This window comes from Anopheles nili, chromosome X (genome assembly GCF_943737925.1).
Source record: "Anopheles nili chromosome X, idAnoNiliSN_F5_01, whole genome shotgun sequence".
Lineage (NCBI taxonomy): Eukaryota > Metazoa > Arthropoda > Insecta > Diptera > Culicidae > Anopheles > Anopheles nili.
In genome coordinates this window covers 2,180,764-2,198,551 of record NC_071293.1, presented here as the reverse complement: position 1 = coordinate 2,198,551, position 17,788 = coordinate 2,180,764, and the positions used below count along the sequence as shown (strand labels likewise).

The 17,788-nt window shown below is 43.6% G+C and overlaps 2 protein-coding genes across 2 annotated transcripts; one reads left to right on the top strand and one right to left on the bottom strand.

The window, feature by feature from the left end:
* Positions 1 to 328: 328 nt before the first annotated feature.
* Positions 329 to 2,631, bottom strand: LOC128728882 (peptidyl-prolyl cis-trans isomerase-like). The gene is made up of 2 exons (XM_053822533.1): positions 2,360 to 2,631; positions 329 to 1,012 (listed from the first exon to the last, which is right to left on the bottom strand). The coding sequence occupies exons 1-2, from the start codon at positions 2,582 to 2,584 to the stop codon at positions 587 to 589; spliced, it is 651 nt and encodes a 216-aa protein (XP_053678508.1). The 5' UTR covers positions 2,585 to 2,631; the 3' UTR covers positions 329 to 586.
* Positions 2,632 to 3,600: 969 nt separating this feature from the next.
* On the top strand, positions 3,601 to 16,579 carry LOC128728411 (uncharacterized). Its single transcript, XM_053822035.1, has 20 exons — positions 3,601 to 3,715; positions 3,900 to 4,525; positions 4,594 to 4,793; positions 4,876 to 5,388; positions 6,347 to 6,930; positions 7,461 to 7,574; positions 7,651 to 8,955; positions 9,044 to 9,279; positions 9,354 to 9,472; positions 9,553 to 9,767; positions 13,738 to 14,071; positions 14,279 to 14,423; positions 14,488 to 14,725; positions 14,793 to 15,076; positions 15,144 to 15,351; positions 15,440 to 15,582; positions 15,640 to 15,792; positions 15,871 to 16,034; positions 16,165 to 16,340; positions 16,455 to 16,579. The coding sequence occupies exons 1-20, from the start codon at positions 3,601 to 3,603 to the stop codon at positions 16,577 to 16,579; spliced, it is 5,997 nt and encodes a 1,998-aa protein (XP_053678010.1).
* The last annotated feature ends 1,209 nt before the right edge of the window (positions 16,580 to 17,788 follow it).

Here is a 17,788-nt window from a genome sequence, read left to right as displayed (position 1 = left end):
CCAAAAACATTTTCAGTTGCGTGTAGATTCGGGACTAGCTGTTACTCGTATACTTAAATTGTTTTGATTCCTCTCGAAATTTCTATAAAAATAAATGAAAAAAAATTCTTTAAAATACGTTTTTTTAAATATTTTGAACACGAACATTTACTCTTTTCTAACATAATATCGTAACTCGCTGATGGGGCTCTGGTCTTGAAACGTTAACTAGGGTTACGTTGCGAATCAGAAATGCAAATAAGCGTAAGGTTTGTTAAATCGTATTGTACCCTTTTCGTTTTCGGCGTCTTCATGCAATAAGAAAAACAACACGCATAACGTAAATGAATAATATTTGTTACCATATTTCAATTTATTCTGTTTCTTCTTGATAAAGAATGTTGGTTAAGCGTGACAGACAAATGCATTTCTATAATGAGCGATGGTGAAGCGATGTCTCGTATCTTTAACCTCGCGCGCGCACACGCGTTACTGATTTCCGATGATACACTTCGGTAAGAAGATTTATCTTGAATTCATTCTGCCGCTAATATTTAGTAAAAAAAATAAACTGGAGGAAAGTTGAAGAAGCTAGTACTGAAGATGATTACAATTCGCCGCAGTTGGCGACGACGATCTGTTTCGACGGCTTGCCGGAGTGGCATCCGAACGATTCAATCTTTCGCACCACGTCCATGCCCTCGACAACGCTGCCGAACACGACGTGACGCTCATCCAACCAACTGGTCTTAACGGTGGTGATGAAAAACTGCGAGCCATTGGTGTGAGGGCCCGCGTTGGCCATTGAGAGGATGCCTGGGCCAGTGTGCTTGAGGTTGAAGTTCTCGTCCTCGAACTTGTTGCCGTAGATAGACTTACCGCCGGTGCCGTTGTGGTTCTGGAAGTCGCCTCCCTGGCACATGAAGTTCGGGATGACACGATGGAAAATCGATCCTTTGTAGCCGAATCCTTTTTCGCCGGTGCACAGGGCGCGGAAGTTTTCCGCCGTCTTTGGGACTACATCAGGACGCAGCTACGTTGGAAAGAAAAACAAACCGTTTAAAATAAACGGTCATTTGGTATTGATAACCGACAATGCATCTAGTATGCTTTGTATTATCAGGTCACCGTTGTAATTATGGACATCTTTCCAAAACTTAACATAAGTGATTTATTTTGACAGATTTGTACAGAGTAGCATTTTTTCTAACACCCAAGGTCGAGAAAGAACATGCACATGGTCAACTTCACATGCGCATTCATCTGTGAGTCAATTTTGAATTGAAAAAAAAATTAGAGTGCAGGATTGTTGAATTATGCACTTCAAATTTCTCTGAAGTTGATTGGCATCGAGCAACCTGTGCTAATGTTTCTAGAATAAGCTAATGGAAGAAAATTGCCCGAGTTCTCGAAACTTCTTGCAAGTGTGTGGAAGTGTTTCTTGGTGGATGACGATTCGTGACTATGGTGGCGCGTACTTTTGCCACTGTTAAAAATGTTCTGTTCTGCTTTCCTTGCAATGATAACAGAAAATCATGATTGAGTAGAGAAAAAAGTAAAAGGATAAATATTCAACATTTGGCTCACATCGTGCATGGATCGATTGAACAATTGCAGTAATTCCGCGATAATTGAACGCTTGGACATGCAGCTACATTACATGTGCTTGCCTTGGTGGTAGTGTGGTGCATGTGCTATGCCATGCGACCTTTGAAAACGTGACACGCGCAATGGTAATGTTTTATACATTTATATCTATAGAAGGGCATTTTAATGAGAGTCTTTAAATTTTATTCAGTGTTTCGCTTCTGACTAAAAAGAAGATCCATATGCAATGTCGTAAGTATATTGAAAATGATATTCTTGATTGCGAACGATTACATACATCTATACATACATATACTACCAAAGCCAATTATGTTAGTTACTACCAATTTAAAATTTTTTTTAGTGAAGTCAGATATGACTTAGTTAAAGTGAATTCAAATAGATAGGAGTTACAATCAATTTAGAAACAAATACTTAGTTAGTTACAGAAAACTGTTCTGAGAACAAATAAAATCCATGCGGCTTCTTACGCCCATGGGCACAAATGAGCACACGCACACACCCATACACGGGCATGCGGCAATTAGCTTCACCGCATTGGATGAACTTGAGCGATGCCATCATTTTACACCAGCCAAATTCTATGTGCTTCTAGTCGATCAAAAACTATCTGAAAAAGTTGAACAGCTAATGCAATCTAGCACACATTTGGCTTTACACAAGATTTATCACCCTGACATATTTCAGTAGGCGGTACCTTGATTCAACGACCTCTATCGACTAACAGCCAGATTAGTGAATAAAAAAAGGGAAGAAACAGCAGAGCGCTTACCTCGATAACGATCCGGCCAAGCGGCTGGTTATCCACGGTCATTTCGAAGAAGCAACGCGGCAGACTCATTTTCGTGGCAAAATTGTTCTTTTGCAAATGATTTCGCACAGCACTATTATTGATAGCAGACAACTTCGAGGCGACACCAAGTAGTAGCGCTTGATTGCTGCAGCTCTTCGTGGAGACAACGGCGGTTAAAGCACGAGTGAACAATCCGTAAGTCATGACTTGCTAAGGGAGGCGGAAATCGATGGCTGCACTGTTCGATGCGTTTCTCTTCTCTACCGGCCGGCTAAAAACGCACTCGCGAATCAACGAAACGCAGCCACTCTCGAAATCTTGTGAAATGCTTTTTTGACGTAGAAATATTACGTAATTTTGAAGTTATTCCAAATAGAACAAAGTTTCTATGGGGTACTAATTCAGTCCTAAATCTATTTTTATTTCCATTCAAAATCGTACATCTGTTGCACTGCGACTTAATCGTTGTGCGTAAACCATTTAAATGATATTTGAACCAATCGCTTAATTTATACCAGTTCATCCGCTCTCTTGAGCGTTGCTGTTCAAAAAAGATTTCAAACAGCATAACTTTTTATCATATATTTATTAGATTACAAATCAAACATTTATTGAAAGAAAACTTCGTGAAATTTGTTTTTGAATTTGATTGAAAGTATTAAGCTAAAGTATAGCTTCACATCCATATCGTGCTCGAAAAAAAAAACATTATTCTAATTTAGAACATAGAAGGCATAGTAATCGTTAATATATTTGAATTATGATTTCATATAATGATGAGCATTACCACATGTGTTATTTTACTGTAAGGAATCGCTTGCGTTTGACGACCTCCTGCGAGCCATGTGACAGATGTCATTTTGAAATTCACTCTCAGATATGCGTTTTTTAAAACGCATGTGTTCATCGCAAACGCATGATGCAATAAACCAATACACACAATGTTCTTGCGACACCTCTACAGCATAACACACACAAATTGATGACAAAATGGTACTAGTGTTGTAGCGATACGGCTAGTTAAAAATCTAAAACGGTAAAATTCTTTATACTTTTATTTAGTAAATGCCGTGATCTCTTGAACAGAAAAAAGAGCATTGCAAAGTGCTTGATAATTAATAATTAAGTTCTAAAGTGAAATACATCTAAAGTGGAATAAATAAGTGCAAAAGTGATCGTGCCTACCTAAACTACAGCGTCAACGTTCGTGTTCGGCAAATATGGCGTTCAATCAGAAAAATCCTCCATGGCAACGGAATGCTGGACATCAGAATATGACCAACATGCAGGCCATCGTTAGCTTTCCCCAAGCGCAGCCTGTGTATAACAGCATAGGTAAATTTCATCAAAGTCTTCGTGATCGATTGATTCGTTAAGTGGCACAAGCATTTGTGGAACGAAAAGTGTTTTTAGCGCGACATTACTTACTTTCAAAAATGAAACGTTACTCGTATGAAGAAAAAAACTCAAGAATTAAAATTTAATGATTTTTGTATGCCACTCCACACGTGCATTGCAGGTATGCAACAGCAACAACAGCAGCAGCAACAACAACAGCAGCAGCAACAACAACAGCAAAATATCTCTATTTTACCGCAGATTGGCATACAACAGTCGGCAATTTATTCCCAAACCGTACAATATCCGACCTCTCGTCCAATTAACGCCATCGGCTTTCAAAATCAACCACAATCACAACCAACACAGCAAGCCGCTGTCAACCAAAATTCGCCGAAATTTAATCCGAACAAATGCGCCTTCAGTGGTACTGGGCTCGTGACGAAGCTTCAGAACGATTACGGTATCATTGACGATCAAGTGTTTTTTCACACTAGTACTTGCGTGAAAGGCATTCTGCCGAAAGTTGGAGATCGTGTCCTTGTTGACGCAGCGTACAACACGAACATGCCGTTCAAGTGGAACGCATCTCGTGTTCAGGTTCTGCAGGCTCAAAACATGAACTCCTCCTCGACAACGCATTCGAATTCGTCGTCTACACGGTCGCATGCTCCAACCTATGGAAATTCCGTCTCGCAGAATGCGTCCGAATCACGTTCGAACGTACGCAACCGATATAGTACTCCGTCACGGAAGTCTCCGGAGCGAAACGTGCATCGGTCGTCCAACTCGCGCTCGAAAGATGATGTGGTTGGTTTTTATCACATGTTTGCTGATTTGCATAATTTTGCCTAATGCTTTTTTCATTGACACAGTTTGATGATTCTGACCGGAGAAGAAAGCGTGATGATCGCGACTCAGACAGAGGTTCATATCGCGAAAAGCCACGTGCCCGTTCACCGGAACGTGGTCGCGAAAGGGAACGCAGTCCGGTTAAGAAGCACTCACCCAAACGGGCTCGTCTCTGCTCGGTACCGTCTTACATGGTACAGGTACCGAAGCAATTGTTGCCCATGTAAGAACCAAAATCCAAAATCGAAACTACCCAATTAGTACAAATCAATACATAACAATCATTATTATCATATTCGTTACAGAACAAGTGCCAGCATCCTTGAGTTGCGCGCGCGTTATCCCAAGCTCTACATCCCGTCCGACTTTTTCCTGGCCGAAGTAGGATGGCCCAAAGCTTTCCCTCCTAACTCGCCATTGTTGTTACACACGGGTTGCTACTTCCACGTGTTCAACAAAGAAGTCGAGAGGCCGTTACCGCTCGATCAGGCCATTATGGACCCGCCCGATGCAGATTATCTGTACAGCGTTAAGGTGATGCTTATGAGCACGCCGGACATGATGGAGATATATCGGAACTGCTTTTTTCGAAACGACAAGGAGCGTCGTGAAGAGACGCGCAATTATCTTCACCCGACGCGTATGGTTAACTTCTTGGTTGGCACGCGCGGCAAAAATGAATCGATGGCAATTGGCGGACCATGGTCGCCTTCGCTGGACGGTTTGCATCCGTATTCCGATCCTAAGGTGCTAATGCGAACTGCCATTCGAACTTGCAAAGCGCTAACTGGGATTGACTTGTCGGCGTGTTCACTCTGGTAGGTACTTAAGCGTTGACACTAAACGTAAATTTTCTTCACATAATTGCTTCGCTTTGATGCGTGTTTGCAATGGTTTTATAGATCGCACAGTTTATGACCAATCCTGAACATTATATTTCAAACATCAAGTGCAGTAGTCCGATGGCGGTAGCAGACTTAACGCAATGCATGAAATATTATAAAATCATTTCTTGATTCAAAAAGTTCCCTACATTTTTCCTGAAAATTGATCTAGTTCAACTGTGAATGATTTTTTTCTTCAAAATATCAGTTTTATTTCATCTGGAGCAACTGTTAGCTTATTTGAAGAAAGTAAATTTTTACGACGGATTTAACATTTGTGAATCTATGCATTGCGTTAAAACTTTGGCCCGTGAGCTATAGCGAGTAAATACTTTTGATAAGATATGTTGTATCAATGCTGCAAAAATATTTATTATTATAGTTTTCCTCATTTCATATATATGTTTTACGTTCTTGAATGTGTATGTCAGCGTACCGGAGTCGACCTTCTATTTTTGTTCCTGGTTTTCCACGACTAGTAAAATTTTCGACCATCTACCATTAATTGCTTCAACAACTGCTTCCAAGTTCCTTATTGCGCTGACTGTTCTGTAAGCAAGACTACGTTTTTTTCCTGTCGCAATATGAAACACTGTAACTATGTGAACTCAATAGCTCTTCGCCGTACCACATTTTCGGATTCCTAGAGCCACGCTTCAATAAACCCCCGAACCAATCGAAGTGATTTAATAAGAAAATCAGATTATTCTATTGCATTTAAATTGGGTCATATATTTCATAGGATTACTTGAATTGAAACCAATTTTATGTTCGAAGTATAACTGATACATAATCTGTATTTACTAAAGCGTATTATAACACAACATCCTATATATAAACATTTTTTTTAACATTTTCGATCTGAACCAAACTACTGCTGTATACAACACAGGTACCGTTTCGTGGATATCTATTACCGTCGCACTGAGTCCTACCATAAGGGTCGTTTGATTCCGCCACGCGTTGAAACGGTGGTCATATTTCTGCCCCGTATGAGTGCCTGCATACCGACGGAAAAGCAGTGGGATAAGATTCAACAGAGTTACCAACTTCATTTGGAACGCATTATTAAAAGTAGCAACTCTAGCAGCAACAGTAATAGCGTTGGCGATGGCGGCGATGGTGGTGGCACCAGCGGTCAGGAAGTCCCAGCGATAACCGACTCGCTGGCACAGGTCACACAGAGTTCTAGCAGCACGGATGATGCTGCCAAGTCCACGGTGCCCGCCAATGCGGCGGAGCCGTCGGAAACGGTAGCAGCAGAACAGGAGCAGCAACAGCAGGAACAGCAACAATCGCAGCCGAACGCGAGCATGGTATCTTCGACAGCAGTGAACGTAGCAGAGGCAGATGCAGAACAGCAAAAAGCGGCAGTCGTCGATCCAGCAATCGAGCAGGAGCTAAACGCTCCAGCCACTCGGACAGGCAACAGCAGCACGTCTACAGCAACCTTAATAATGGTAACGAATACCACCAGTAGCTACATGGTGACGATGAAGTGGATCAACAGTTGCTGCTACGAAGACTCCATCCACCTAGTTTGATAAATTGATAAGAAAACCATAATTCTACTTACACAATAGTATTTTTATCACAACCGCGACAGAGTTTTTCAGTCCAGGCAGTCCTGTGGCATGCGAGATTTGGCAATATTCGTGGCATTCTCATGAAAAGGCAACTTTGTTATAATTCTGCTAACTCATGTTTCGAGATGGGTTACCTTCTGCCGAGTAAACGTTATTTAGTTATATTTGTTACATTCCGAGCCCACCGTACACTATGCAATTTGATATTTAGGATAGCTTGACGATGCCTAACCACAATTTTGATTACAATGTGTTTTAAGTAATAGCGTATGAATGCGATCGAGCGTTGATGAATCTCATAACTGTTGGATCGCTTGTGCGAATGGTGTAGCATACAAGCCGTTTCTCATGTATTCTTTTCGTAGGATTGACGCTGATCGATTTTTTTGTCTTTTTGTGTGCACTTTCAGTCAACCGCAGCCGAAAGCAGCTCTACACCAGATTCTGATACCGACCATTTGCTGATGGAATACAAAAAGATGAAGGTGGTTGAATTGAAGGCGGAGCTAACAAATCGCAATCTTCCGACAGATGGTAAAATATTGACTTTCAACATCCCGGTTAGGCGTTTAACAGAATTTCGTTTTAATTTAAAAAATTTGATTTCCAGGAGTGAAAGCAGTTCTGCTAGCTCGCTTGTCCGACGCCATCTTAGAGGAAAAGCAAACCCAGCATGCTCCCCGAATAAAGGAAGAAGAGCCTGAAGTAAAACAACACTTCAACTTGGAGATAGATGAGTCAAAACTAACAGAGACCGAACAGACAGAGGCAGAATCGAACATTACACAGTCTGAGGAAGACGTCGAAATGACGGATGTGTCTGAAAAGCAAAAAGATCCAGAAGAGAAGCCGGTCACAAATGTAGCATCGAAATCCCAAACCAATGACGACAGCAGCGATGCAGCAAAATCGGACACTAAGCAGCAACCATCGGTCCCACGCAAAAAAGAGCATCCCGTGAAGTTGACTGACAAGGACAAACAAAACCTGGAGCGGTGGTACACGACGCCTAAGGAACCGCACGTGGTCGTGCATCCGTCACGGGCCGCCAAATCGGGCAAGTTTGACTGCTCTACAATGTCACTATCGGTGCTACTAGACTATCGACCGGAGGATACGAAGGAACACTCTTTCGAGGTGGCCTTATTTGCTGAGCTGTTTAACGATATGTTGGCGCGCGATTTCGGATTCAAGATCTATGCAGAGCTGCACAAGCTGGCGCTGGAGAAAGAAGGGTCCAAGAAGGACGGAACCGGCGACGATTCGAAACCCGGGACGGAGGGAGTCGATGGAAGCAACGGGGAAGACGGCAAAGTAGCCGCTGAAAAAGCTGACAATGCGAAGAACAAGAATAACGCAGAAGAAAAAGAGCAAAACGACCGTAAGCGACGTCGGCGCAGCGGAGAGGATGATCTCCGCTCGAAACCGGAAACAGATCCTGCTCGGTTTTATACCGTGCAACCGGACTTGCTGCTTGCATTCATCTACTTTGACGTGACGCAATGCGGTTTCATGTATGAAAAGGATATCGTGGAGCTGATTTACACGCTAGGGTTGAACCTTTCTCGGTCGCAGATTCGCAAAACCGTTGGCGATGCCACCGCATCTCGCCATTCGCTGTACTATCGACAGCTCACTGACAAGGTTGTAGATGCAGACAAACCAGCTGGTAAGAAAACGATTGACGACGAATCGAACAGTACACCTGCAGAAGGTGAATCGGCAGCTCCTGGTCCGGAAATCCGGGACAGTCCATCCGAGCAGCAGGCATTGGAAGTTGCTCGAGGAAACACAGATTTCATAAACCAGTTACAAGCTAGTGTGCTGCAAATCGTAAACGGGCTTGAGAAGGAACAACAGCGGGCATTAAAAAAAGAGCAGAGCGATCCAGATGAACTTCCATCGACATCAGACGGTGAGGTTTTTCTCCTGCAAAATTGCATACTATCATCTCGTACAATACTAATCATGTACATCCTCACGGTGCATATTATCTTTTACAGGATTGGTGGAGTATAATGGATCCATCGTCGATGTTGGGAAGTGCCTAGAGCAGGCAAGGCTCACCGAACAAGCTCGAGAGCAGGCAGAGAAATCATTGGAAATGATAAAAAATCTGAATGAAGAGTTAACTACCAGCAACACACGCTCTACTCAGCACATCAGTGAGTTGCAAGCCGATTTGAAAAATGCAAAGAAGAAATTGGGCGACAATGACCAAACCATTCGCGATTTAACGGTCAGTATGTTGTCAGTTTTGTTAACAAAGTGTACATTTTTTAACATTTGTTGTTATTCTAAATCACACTTCAGCGCAAGAACGCGGAATATCATTTGATCATCAGCAACGTCTATGACCGCGTACGCCCGGTTGTTCATCAACCGGATCGGAAAAGATCTACTTCAACAGTTTCAACATCCAAACGAGGAAAGTGAGTTACATGTCCCGTAGTAATGCCAGAGGCGTATACTATTGACCCACACCAAAATTTTGTATAATATTCATACGCAGCTCAAAAGAAAAGTCTTCGGCAGCGAGCAAAGATAATGTCCAAGACGCCAAAAAGGTCGCGGTCGCAGAGGTAGAAAAGGAGAAGAATAGTAAAAGTGCAGCGCAAGTCGAGCAGAATGCAGAAGTTCAACAGGACGTTGCATCGAGCGTCGTAGGCAACACAAACGAAGCGGAATCCGTGGATAATGCGGATGCGGCGAAGGGCGATCAGGAATAATGTTTCCTTCCTTACTATCATTATTCATTATTATTTTGATTTTTAGAATTTAGTGTTAAGCATCTTAAATGAATTGTGAACTATAAGAAAAACGTTCTTACATCGTTGAACTTGAATAAACTGTAAAGAATTATACAGTGGATACCTTGCCTGCTTTGTTGGTGATTCTAAGGTATTCTTATGCCACATATCATTTTTATCATCTTACGGATTAGAAAAAGGATTTTAAAGTATTGTTACTAGGATTGCTAGTCCAATTGTGTCGTAAAATTGTACACCCTTCTGGTAGATACCGACGAAAAAGTAACTTGCAACGTTCAGTCAGCATGATTTATATATACAATATGTAATACTCACACGATGACGACACCCCTGAAGGGCCGCCGGTTGTTCTCGTGTGTGCAACACAGCCCAGGACTTTCCGCACCTCCAGTGCACTCTCCCGTTCGTGCTCTCGCCTGGCCGCAGACTATTAACAATATTGATGCAGAGTTTTATTTCCTTTTTAACTGACATCCAGCATACACACGCTGCCAAGAGATAGCGGTTAGATAGAGCTCGAGTCTATTAACTCCGCCAAGTCCAATCGTACTCAATTACGAGCAAGCAAGAGTGAGAGAAGCGGAAGCGAGAACAAGAGGCTCAACAAAAAAGTTCACTCACACAAGGATCGCAATCGATTTAGGTGCACGAAGGGTGATGGTATGTGCGTGAGCATGGAGACGAGTACCGCCAGTGATGCTGATAACTAGGAGCTGCTCAGGACCTGTCGTTCGTACGTGCCAGTTTCAGTTGAGCCGTGGACAGATTAACATTTTGATACTAGCTTTGGTTAAGTGTTTGTGTTTCCGATAAGAGTTTGCATAATTCACACCGTCAAGCGAACACCTCGTTTGCGGCCCGTTTGCCGAATGCCTAGAATCGCTGGTACAGAAGGATTTTCGCTCTACTTAATTCGTTGTTTCATGCAGCTGCACCCCCCAGAGGGACGAAGGGATCTGTTTGGCCACGTTCTATGTGTAGTGCGTGCTAGGAATGTCACGTAAATCGATAGTAGTAGGATCTTTCCAAGGTCTTCTCTGTTCTGTTATAACTGTTCGATCTGGGCGAGCAAGCTTTGCATCTGTCCGTTGTTTTTTTTTCCTCCGCAGCTAATGCAAAATGCGATCCCTGCCTCTTTCCTGCCTGATATATTGTTTCGAGAGTTCCAAACATGCATTGAATCCTCAATCCCTCCCTGCTCGCGTCGCTCTTACTATCAACCATGCAATGTCGAGATTGGACGAATGTACGCACGCTAATGCCCGGGCTCTTCTGGCCGACCGTTGATGTCTACGGGCTCGTCCTTGCCCGGTTGTGGGAAAGGTGGCGCTAGCAATCAAGCAAATAGAGCCCATTTTCCCACCCCCACCCCAAAAGGGCTTTGGATCGCTGTATCACACCAAATCCTGCCAGGGGTGTTTAAGCCGAGCGTGATAGTAGTGTACCATCTGTGTTGCTAACAGCAGTGGCAATATTGATAGTGAAGTAATAGTAGCCGTCGGTAGTATTTGTAGTCAGGAGATAATATTAGTAGTAGTATTTTGCGAGCGGCAATAGCCGCTATAGAGAATAAATCAAAAGGATTCGAAGAGAAATTCAAGCGGGCATTTGTCTCGAGTTTCGAAGCTCATCGATTTCTTCAAAAGAGAGAGAGAGAGAGAGAGAGAGCGAGCGAAAAAGTATCCTAGCGAGCGAATGTTTGTGTATGTGTGTAAACTTACATCAGGCGAAGGATACGACGAATGCTAGCCAAGGACCTCATACCCGTGCACGGGTGTCACGGCCATGTGCGATGGCGTCGGATCCCACGAAAACATCGTCCTCGGACGACGCCAGCTGCAGGCAGGTCAAAGGACACACACCTTCGAAGCCAATGGCCACCACCTTCTCACCCAGCTGGTCCGATAAATACCAAAATCAATACTATTCGGCAGGCTCGGCTTCACCTGTTTGCTATTAGTTTGATATTTTATGTGGCCAAATGGCGGGTGCTGGTGATGTTTTTCCGCCCCTATTTCGTCCATCCATTGCCTGCCCTTACCACACGTTCCCTTGCGGTTCTTCCTGGTTGCGTCCTCCACGCGAACGACTGAGCAAAAGCCCTCATTCTGCCGTTACTGAGGATCGAAAAAAAAATCAATTGAATTGTCACAGTATTTATCGAATTAGCTGCTCGTGTGCATGCTACCATCCACAACCCGAACCCTCAAGGTCAAAGGCAGAAGCTTGTGCATGTATATGTACGCGCACGCATGCATGTGTGTTGTTTTGCCTCCTTTCGCGCTGCGTCTTGCGGGTAGGAGTAAGATCACCCTCTCAGGGGTGCGCGAGGCGCAGAAGGAGCAGATCCTGACAGCGAAAGGCAAAGTATAATGACACAAGCACGGCGCAGTAGCGCCGCTTGCAGAAACTCTGCGAAGAGCGCGCAAGGACGAAGAAAGGAGCCGACGACGGGGGTGGTGGTGGTGGTGGTGTGCATAGTACTACAAGGGTGGTAGCGTACGGTACCCCTTATCCTCTCTCCAGCCCTTCTTTGCTCTCTTTCTCTACCTCGCTTTCATGTTTGCTCCACCACCTCTACCGCTTCAACCACCTGCCCGCACCCGGCATTACCAGTCGCCAGCCAGGCTCATCTCGTGCAACCCTTTCGCCCATCAAGTTGACTATACTGTTTATGGTTTATTTGCAGTAAACAGTGTATCTGCTAAATTAAACATGGCGCATTTGCTGAACATCCGCGAAATCAATAAATTACATAATGTTTCCAGATGAGCTGGTGGAGAACGGTTGAAGGACGCAAAAATGCAGTCACTGGTGTTTGAGTATGACTGTGTGCGACTGTAAGGAGGTTGAAAGAGAGGAAGACAGGGCATGCCACATAAAGGAGATAGAGAGAGAGAGAGAGAGAGAGAGAGAGAGAGAGAGAGAGCGAGAGAAAGGGAAAAGTGGCAGTTTCGATTTAGGTATATTTGTGGGGGAGTAATGTGGTAGAAAACGAGGAAATGGGCCAGAATCGAAGTAGTAACCAGTAAACTATGTGTAAGGGCTGATTGGATTGGGCAGGAGCTTCCAATAGCATTACATTAACGTGAAGGTCAAACGTGTGAATAATTAACGTGCACGCCGAGCCTTTGCCAACATATGGGTAGAAATGCAACTCGGATGGTGTGATAGGACGTGAACAGCTCGTTTGTACCGTGCCACCTCAGCTCTGAAAGGAAAACATGCATTTGTGATTGATACTTTAGCAAACCAATGTTTTGGAGGAAACTACAGCGTATTTTTGGGGTTTCTGTTCACACTTATGCGCAAGCCAATGTAAGCAGACGGTTTTCGCGAGGCTTACACAACGTGTTTTCCCAAAACATTCGTAAGTGTCATCGACTTATACCGGACTGGTATTCTGGCTGTACTATCTTTGGTATAAAATTGAAGAGGCAAATATCCTGCTGAATAATTCATATCGATTGGCATGTATGCGAAATTGCCTGAAGTATTTATTTCGCGTTAAAGTGTTCCTGGATGCAGCTTGTGAGAATAGCGTGACAGGACGTGCTAACGTTGAAGCCATCGTATAGGTGTTATAATAATACCTGGGTGTGTGATTGCAGTTTGTAATACTGCTTGCGCCCGGGCATAAGTTCCTGAGCCTGCAACTTGAAATCCTGCCCGGGTGACACGTGGTTGAATGCCTGTAATGACTGTGTCGATTGGCTAGAGCTAATGTCCTTATTCTGTGTTGCAGGCTGTCACGAATCATTTCAACTTTAAAGGACAACGGGATAAGACATCTACCCCAGCACGGTAACTATGTGAGCGAGAGTCGTTTACCGCCAGCGAGAACAACACATTCCACAACATTCAAAGAGCAACACTCTGCAAGTGCCGGAAAGTGAATTGAAGCCAAACTACTTGACCCAAACCAGCTATCAAACGACAGGCAAGCAAAACCGACCACCCAAAGATGGTCCTGAGCCAATGCATTCGACGACCGCACGTCAACGTGTGTATGCTGCTACTTGGAGCAACTGTGATATGTCCTGCGTACGGAATAATCGATCGATTGGTGGTGCAAACCAGCAGCGGCCCTATACGAGGACGTTCAACTATGGTACAAGGGCGTGAGGTACACGTCTTCAACGGTGTTCCGTTTGCGAAGCCCCCGGTGGATAGTTTACGGTTCAAGAAGCCCGTTCCAGCCGAACCATGGCACGGAGTGCTTGATGCAACCAGATTACCTCCATCATGCATACAGGAAAGGTGAGCGAAGCCAAGAAGTTTAGCAGGTTGCTATCATAAAATTACCATGCATCTTCCTCTGATGCACTGCTACATTCTGTAATCAACAATCATCGCGATCAGAGGCGTCATCAGAGCATCATCATCAGCGCAGCAGCACTTTATTTAATTTACACTACAGCTGGCACAGTTTTACGTAATCTGCAATTTATATTATGTCTCTTATAGATACGAATATTTCCCTGGCTTCGCTGGCGAAGAAATGTGGAATCCCAACACGAATGTTTCGGAAGATTGTTTGTATCTTAACATTTGGGTGCCAACCAAGACACGTCTTCGACATGGAAGGGGTCTGAATTTCGGAAGCAACGACGTAAATATTCTCCTGCAGACGAGTGACTTTCTCTGCCGCACATTGACTGTGCATTCTATTGCAGTACTTCCAGGACGATGATGACTTTCAACGCCAGCACCAGTCTAAGGGAGGTCTGGCCATGCTTGTTTGGATCTACGGTGGCGGGTTCATGAGCGGCACTTCTACCTTGGATATTTACAACGCCGAGATACTTGCAGCTGTCGGGAATGTCATCGTAGCCTCGATGCAGTACCGTGTGGGTGCTTTCGGGTTTTTATATCTCGCTCCGTACATCAACGGGTATGAGGAGGATGCCCCAGGTAGGCTTACATCACATTAGGTTTGATCGCGGGGCCCACAGTTCATGGTATTTTTCCGCATGTTCAGGTAACATGGGTATGTGGGACCAAGCTATGGCTATACGATGGCTGAAGGAGAACGCGAAGGCTTTTGGTGGCGATCCGGATCTGATCACGCTGTTTGGGGAATCCGCCGGTGGCAGCTCCGTGAGCCTTCATCTGTTATCTCCTGTTACACGTGGTTTGTCGAAGCGTGGTATTTTACAGTCAGGTACGCTGAACGCTCCCTGGAGTCATATGACTGCTGAGAAGGCTTTGCAGATTGCGGAAGGTCTCATCGACGACTGTAACTGCAATCTCACAATGCTGAAGGTAAGTTGCAACGGTTTGGCGTTGGGTTTATAAAACGTTACTACTATTGTTTGCAATATCTGCTCAGGAATCGCCAAGCACTGTTATGCAATGTATGAGAAATGTCGATGCAAAGACCATCTCGGTTCAGCAGTGGAACTCGTACTCCGGGATTCTAGGATTTCCATCAGCTCCTACCATCGATGGAGTATTTATGACCGCCGATCCCATGACCATGTTGCGCGAGGCGAATTTAGAAGGAATTGATATTTTAGTCGGCAGCAACCGTGACGAGGGTAGGTAAACTCTACGGAGAAGCGTCTACGAATGAGTAGCTACAGGTGATAGAACAAACGTGCCCTTTTTCAACTCGTCTGCTTTCAGGAACCTACTTCTTGTTGTACGATTTTATTGATTACTTTGAAAAAGATGCGGCCACGTCGTTACCACGTGATAAGTTTTTGGAAATTATGAACACGATTTTCAACAAAGCTTCGGAGCCGGAGCGTGAGGCCATTATTTTCCAGGTATGCGTTGATGCCTAATATTACGGGCAAGTGTTATTTATTTATTTATTTTTCCAGTACACGGGTTGGGAAAGCGGCAACGATGGCTACCAAAATCAGCATCAAGTTGGCCGAGCAGTTGGTGACCATTTTTTCATTTGTCCTACCAACGAGTTTGCCCTCGGCCTTACGGAACGTGGTTCGTCGGTGCATTATTACTATTTTACTCACGTAAGTGTATTTGCTAAAGTAGGATACTAAGTGGAATACGTTGTGTGGTTATGCTTACCATTTGCTTTATTATACCAGCGTACTAGCACTTCTCTGTGGGGCGAATGGATGGGTGTGTTGCATGGTGACGAGGTGGAGTACATTTTTGGCCAGCCGATGAATGCATCACTTCAGTATCGACAGCGAGAAAGAGATTTAAGTAGGCGAATGGTTCTGTCAGTGAGCGAATTCGCTCGAACAGGGTACGTACGGCGAATTGTGGCTATTTACCTAATTCTAGCTCGAGTGAAGCGCTTGGATGACGCTGATGGCGAGTCCTTAAAGGTCCTGGAATTTTTGAGTGAATAATTTTGTTTGGCTCTTTCGCTACAGAAACCCAGCCCTGGAAGGTGAACATTGGCCGCTCTACACGAGAGAAAATCCAATCTACTTCATCTTCAACGCTGAGGGTGAGGATGATTTACGAGGCGAAAAGTACGGTCGTGGGCCGATGGCGACTTCTTGCGCGTTTTGGAACGATTTTTTACCCCGATTGCGGGCTTGGTCAGGTATGTGGCAAGGGGACAGAGGAGCAGCGAGGGAAGAAAAGCAGGAGTACAATTTCCCACCAGCGATTGCGCCAACCACCTTTCTAATCCATGTATTATCCACCACCGTTACAGTGCCATCGAAGAGTCCATGCAATTTGCTTGAGCAAACGTCGATGGCAGCCAGCACGGCTAAAACGATGCCTCTAGCTGTGATGTTGCTGATTTTGATCCTGTCGACATGGTTGGCGACTAACTAAGGCGAAAAGTGTTCACTCACTGTTTCATTACCCCCACGCAAGTAGCTGATGGATCGCTATTTATCAATGCTTATATAGAATATACATCCGATCGTACTAGTATCATTGGTTTGTGATGGAGTATTATCGAATTTCAAGGAGCTTTTCTGGTGAAGCGCAGGCGCTAATCATCATCATGGACAAACACACACAAACACACACACACCCATGCGTCCATACACATTTTTTTTAACAATTCAAACAATTCACTAATGAAATTAAACAAACCAAACAATGGCAACAAAAAACATATCAGCAAAAAACGCCACAACGTTACCAAAGGACTGGATCCTGTGATCTCTTTCTTTGAGTACTGGTGCCCTAAAACCTCTGTTACAAATACATATCACGTGCTTGAAGACTAATGAAACATTGCTGTGTAGCTATACTAGAGAATATAAAACCAAAAAATAATTATATGAGTAAATGCAAGGGAAAATACTTGCTTGGAGGTGCATTAAGACAACCTAGCAGTAGTGAACGCGTTAATCATGTATTTATTTGTAGTTTGCATCGTTCGTGCAATCACGATTCGTTTCACACATGTTATTGCGTTTTCTGTGTCATTTTATTTGAAACTCGCAATCATACGAAAAAAAGGCGACATTTAGATGTTACGCACGGAGGTGAACGAGTTGTGTTTTGAATTTTTTTTTGATGGCTCGATTCCAAACCGATGCACTTGCAGCTAAATCGTAAGAGAAAGATCCATCTTTTTTAGATGTTCAAGCGACTATTTAACATCAGTATGTAAAACCAAACATATCATTCAACAAACTGGATAAACTTAGATATTAATATACAATATTACAAACAAAAACCAAGAAAAAGAGGAATACAACTAGTCAGTAAGGAAAACCTACCTTTATAAGAAAGCTTTTTATGACAATTGTAAAATCACTTTTGAAAAATACCCAAACCACTGTGGTGTATGGCGATATTGTTAGTATTGATACTGTTAGTATAGTATTTAATTTATAATACGGTCAAATATACGCGATGCGGTCTTATGATCAAAATTCATCATGCATGTGATTCATACGGTGTTTAGCGGATTGATGGTAGCGAACAAATAAAAAAAACACAAACAAACAAAATCCTGTAAAACGTAGAATATGTATTTAAAACGGTAATGAAACATCTTACGAAGCTTATGGAGGATAAACCAAA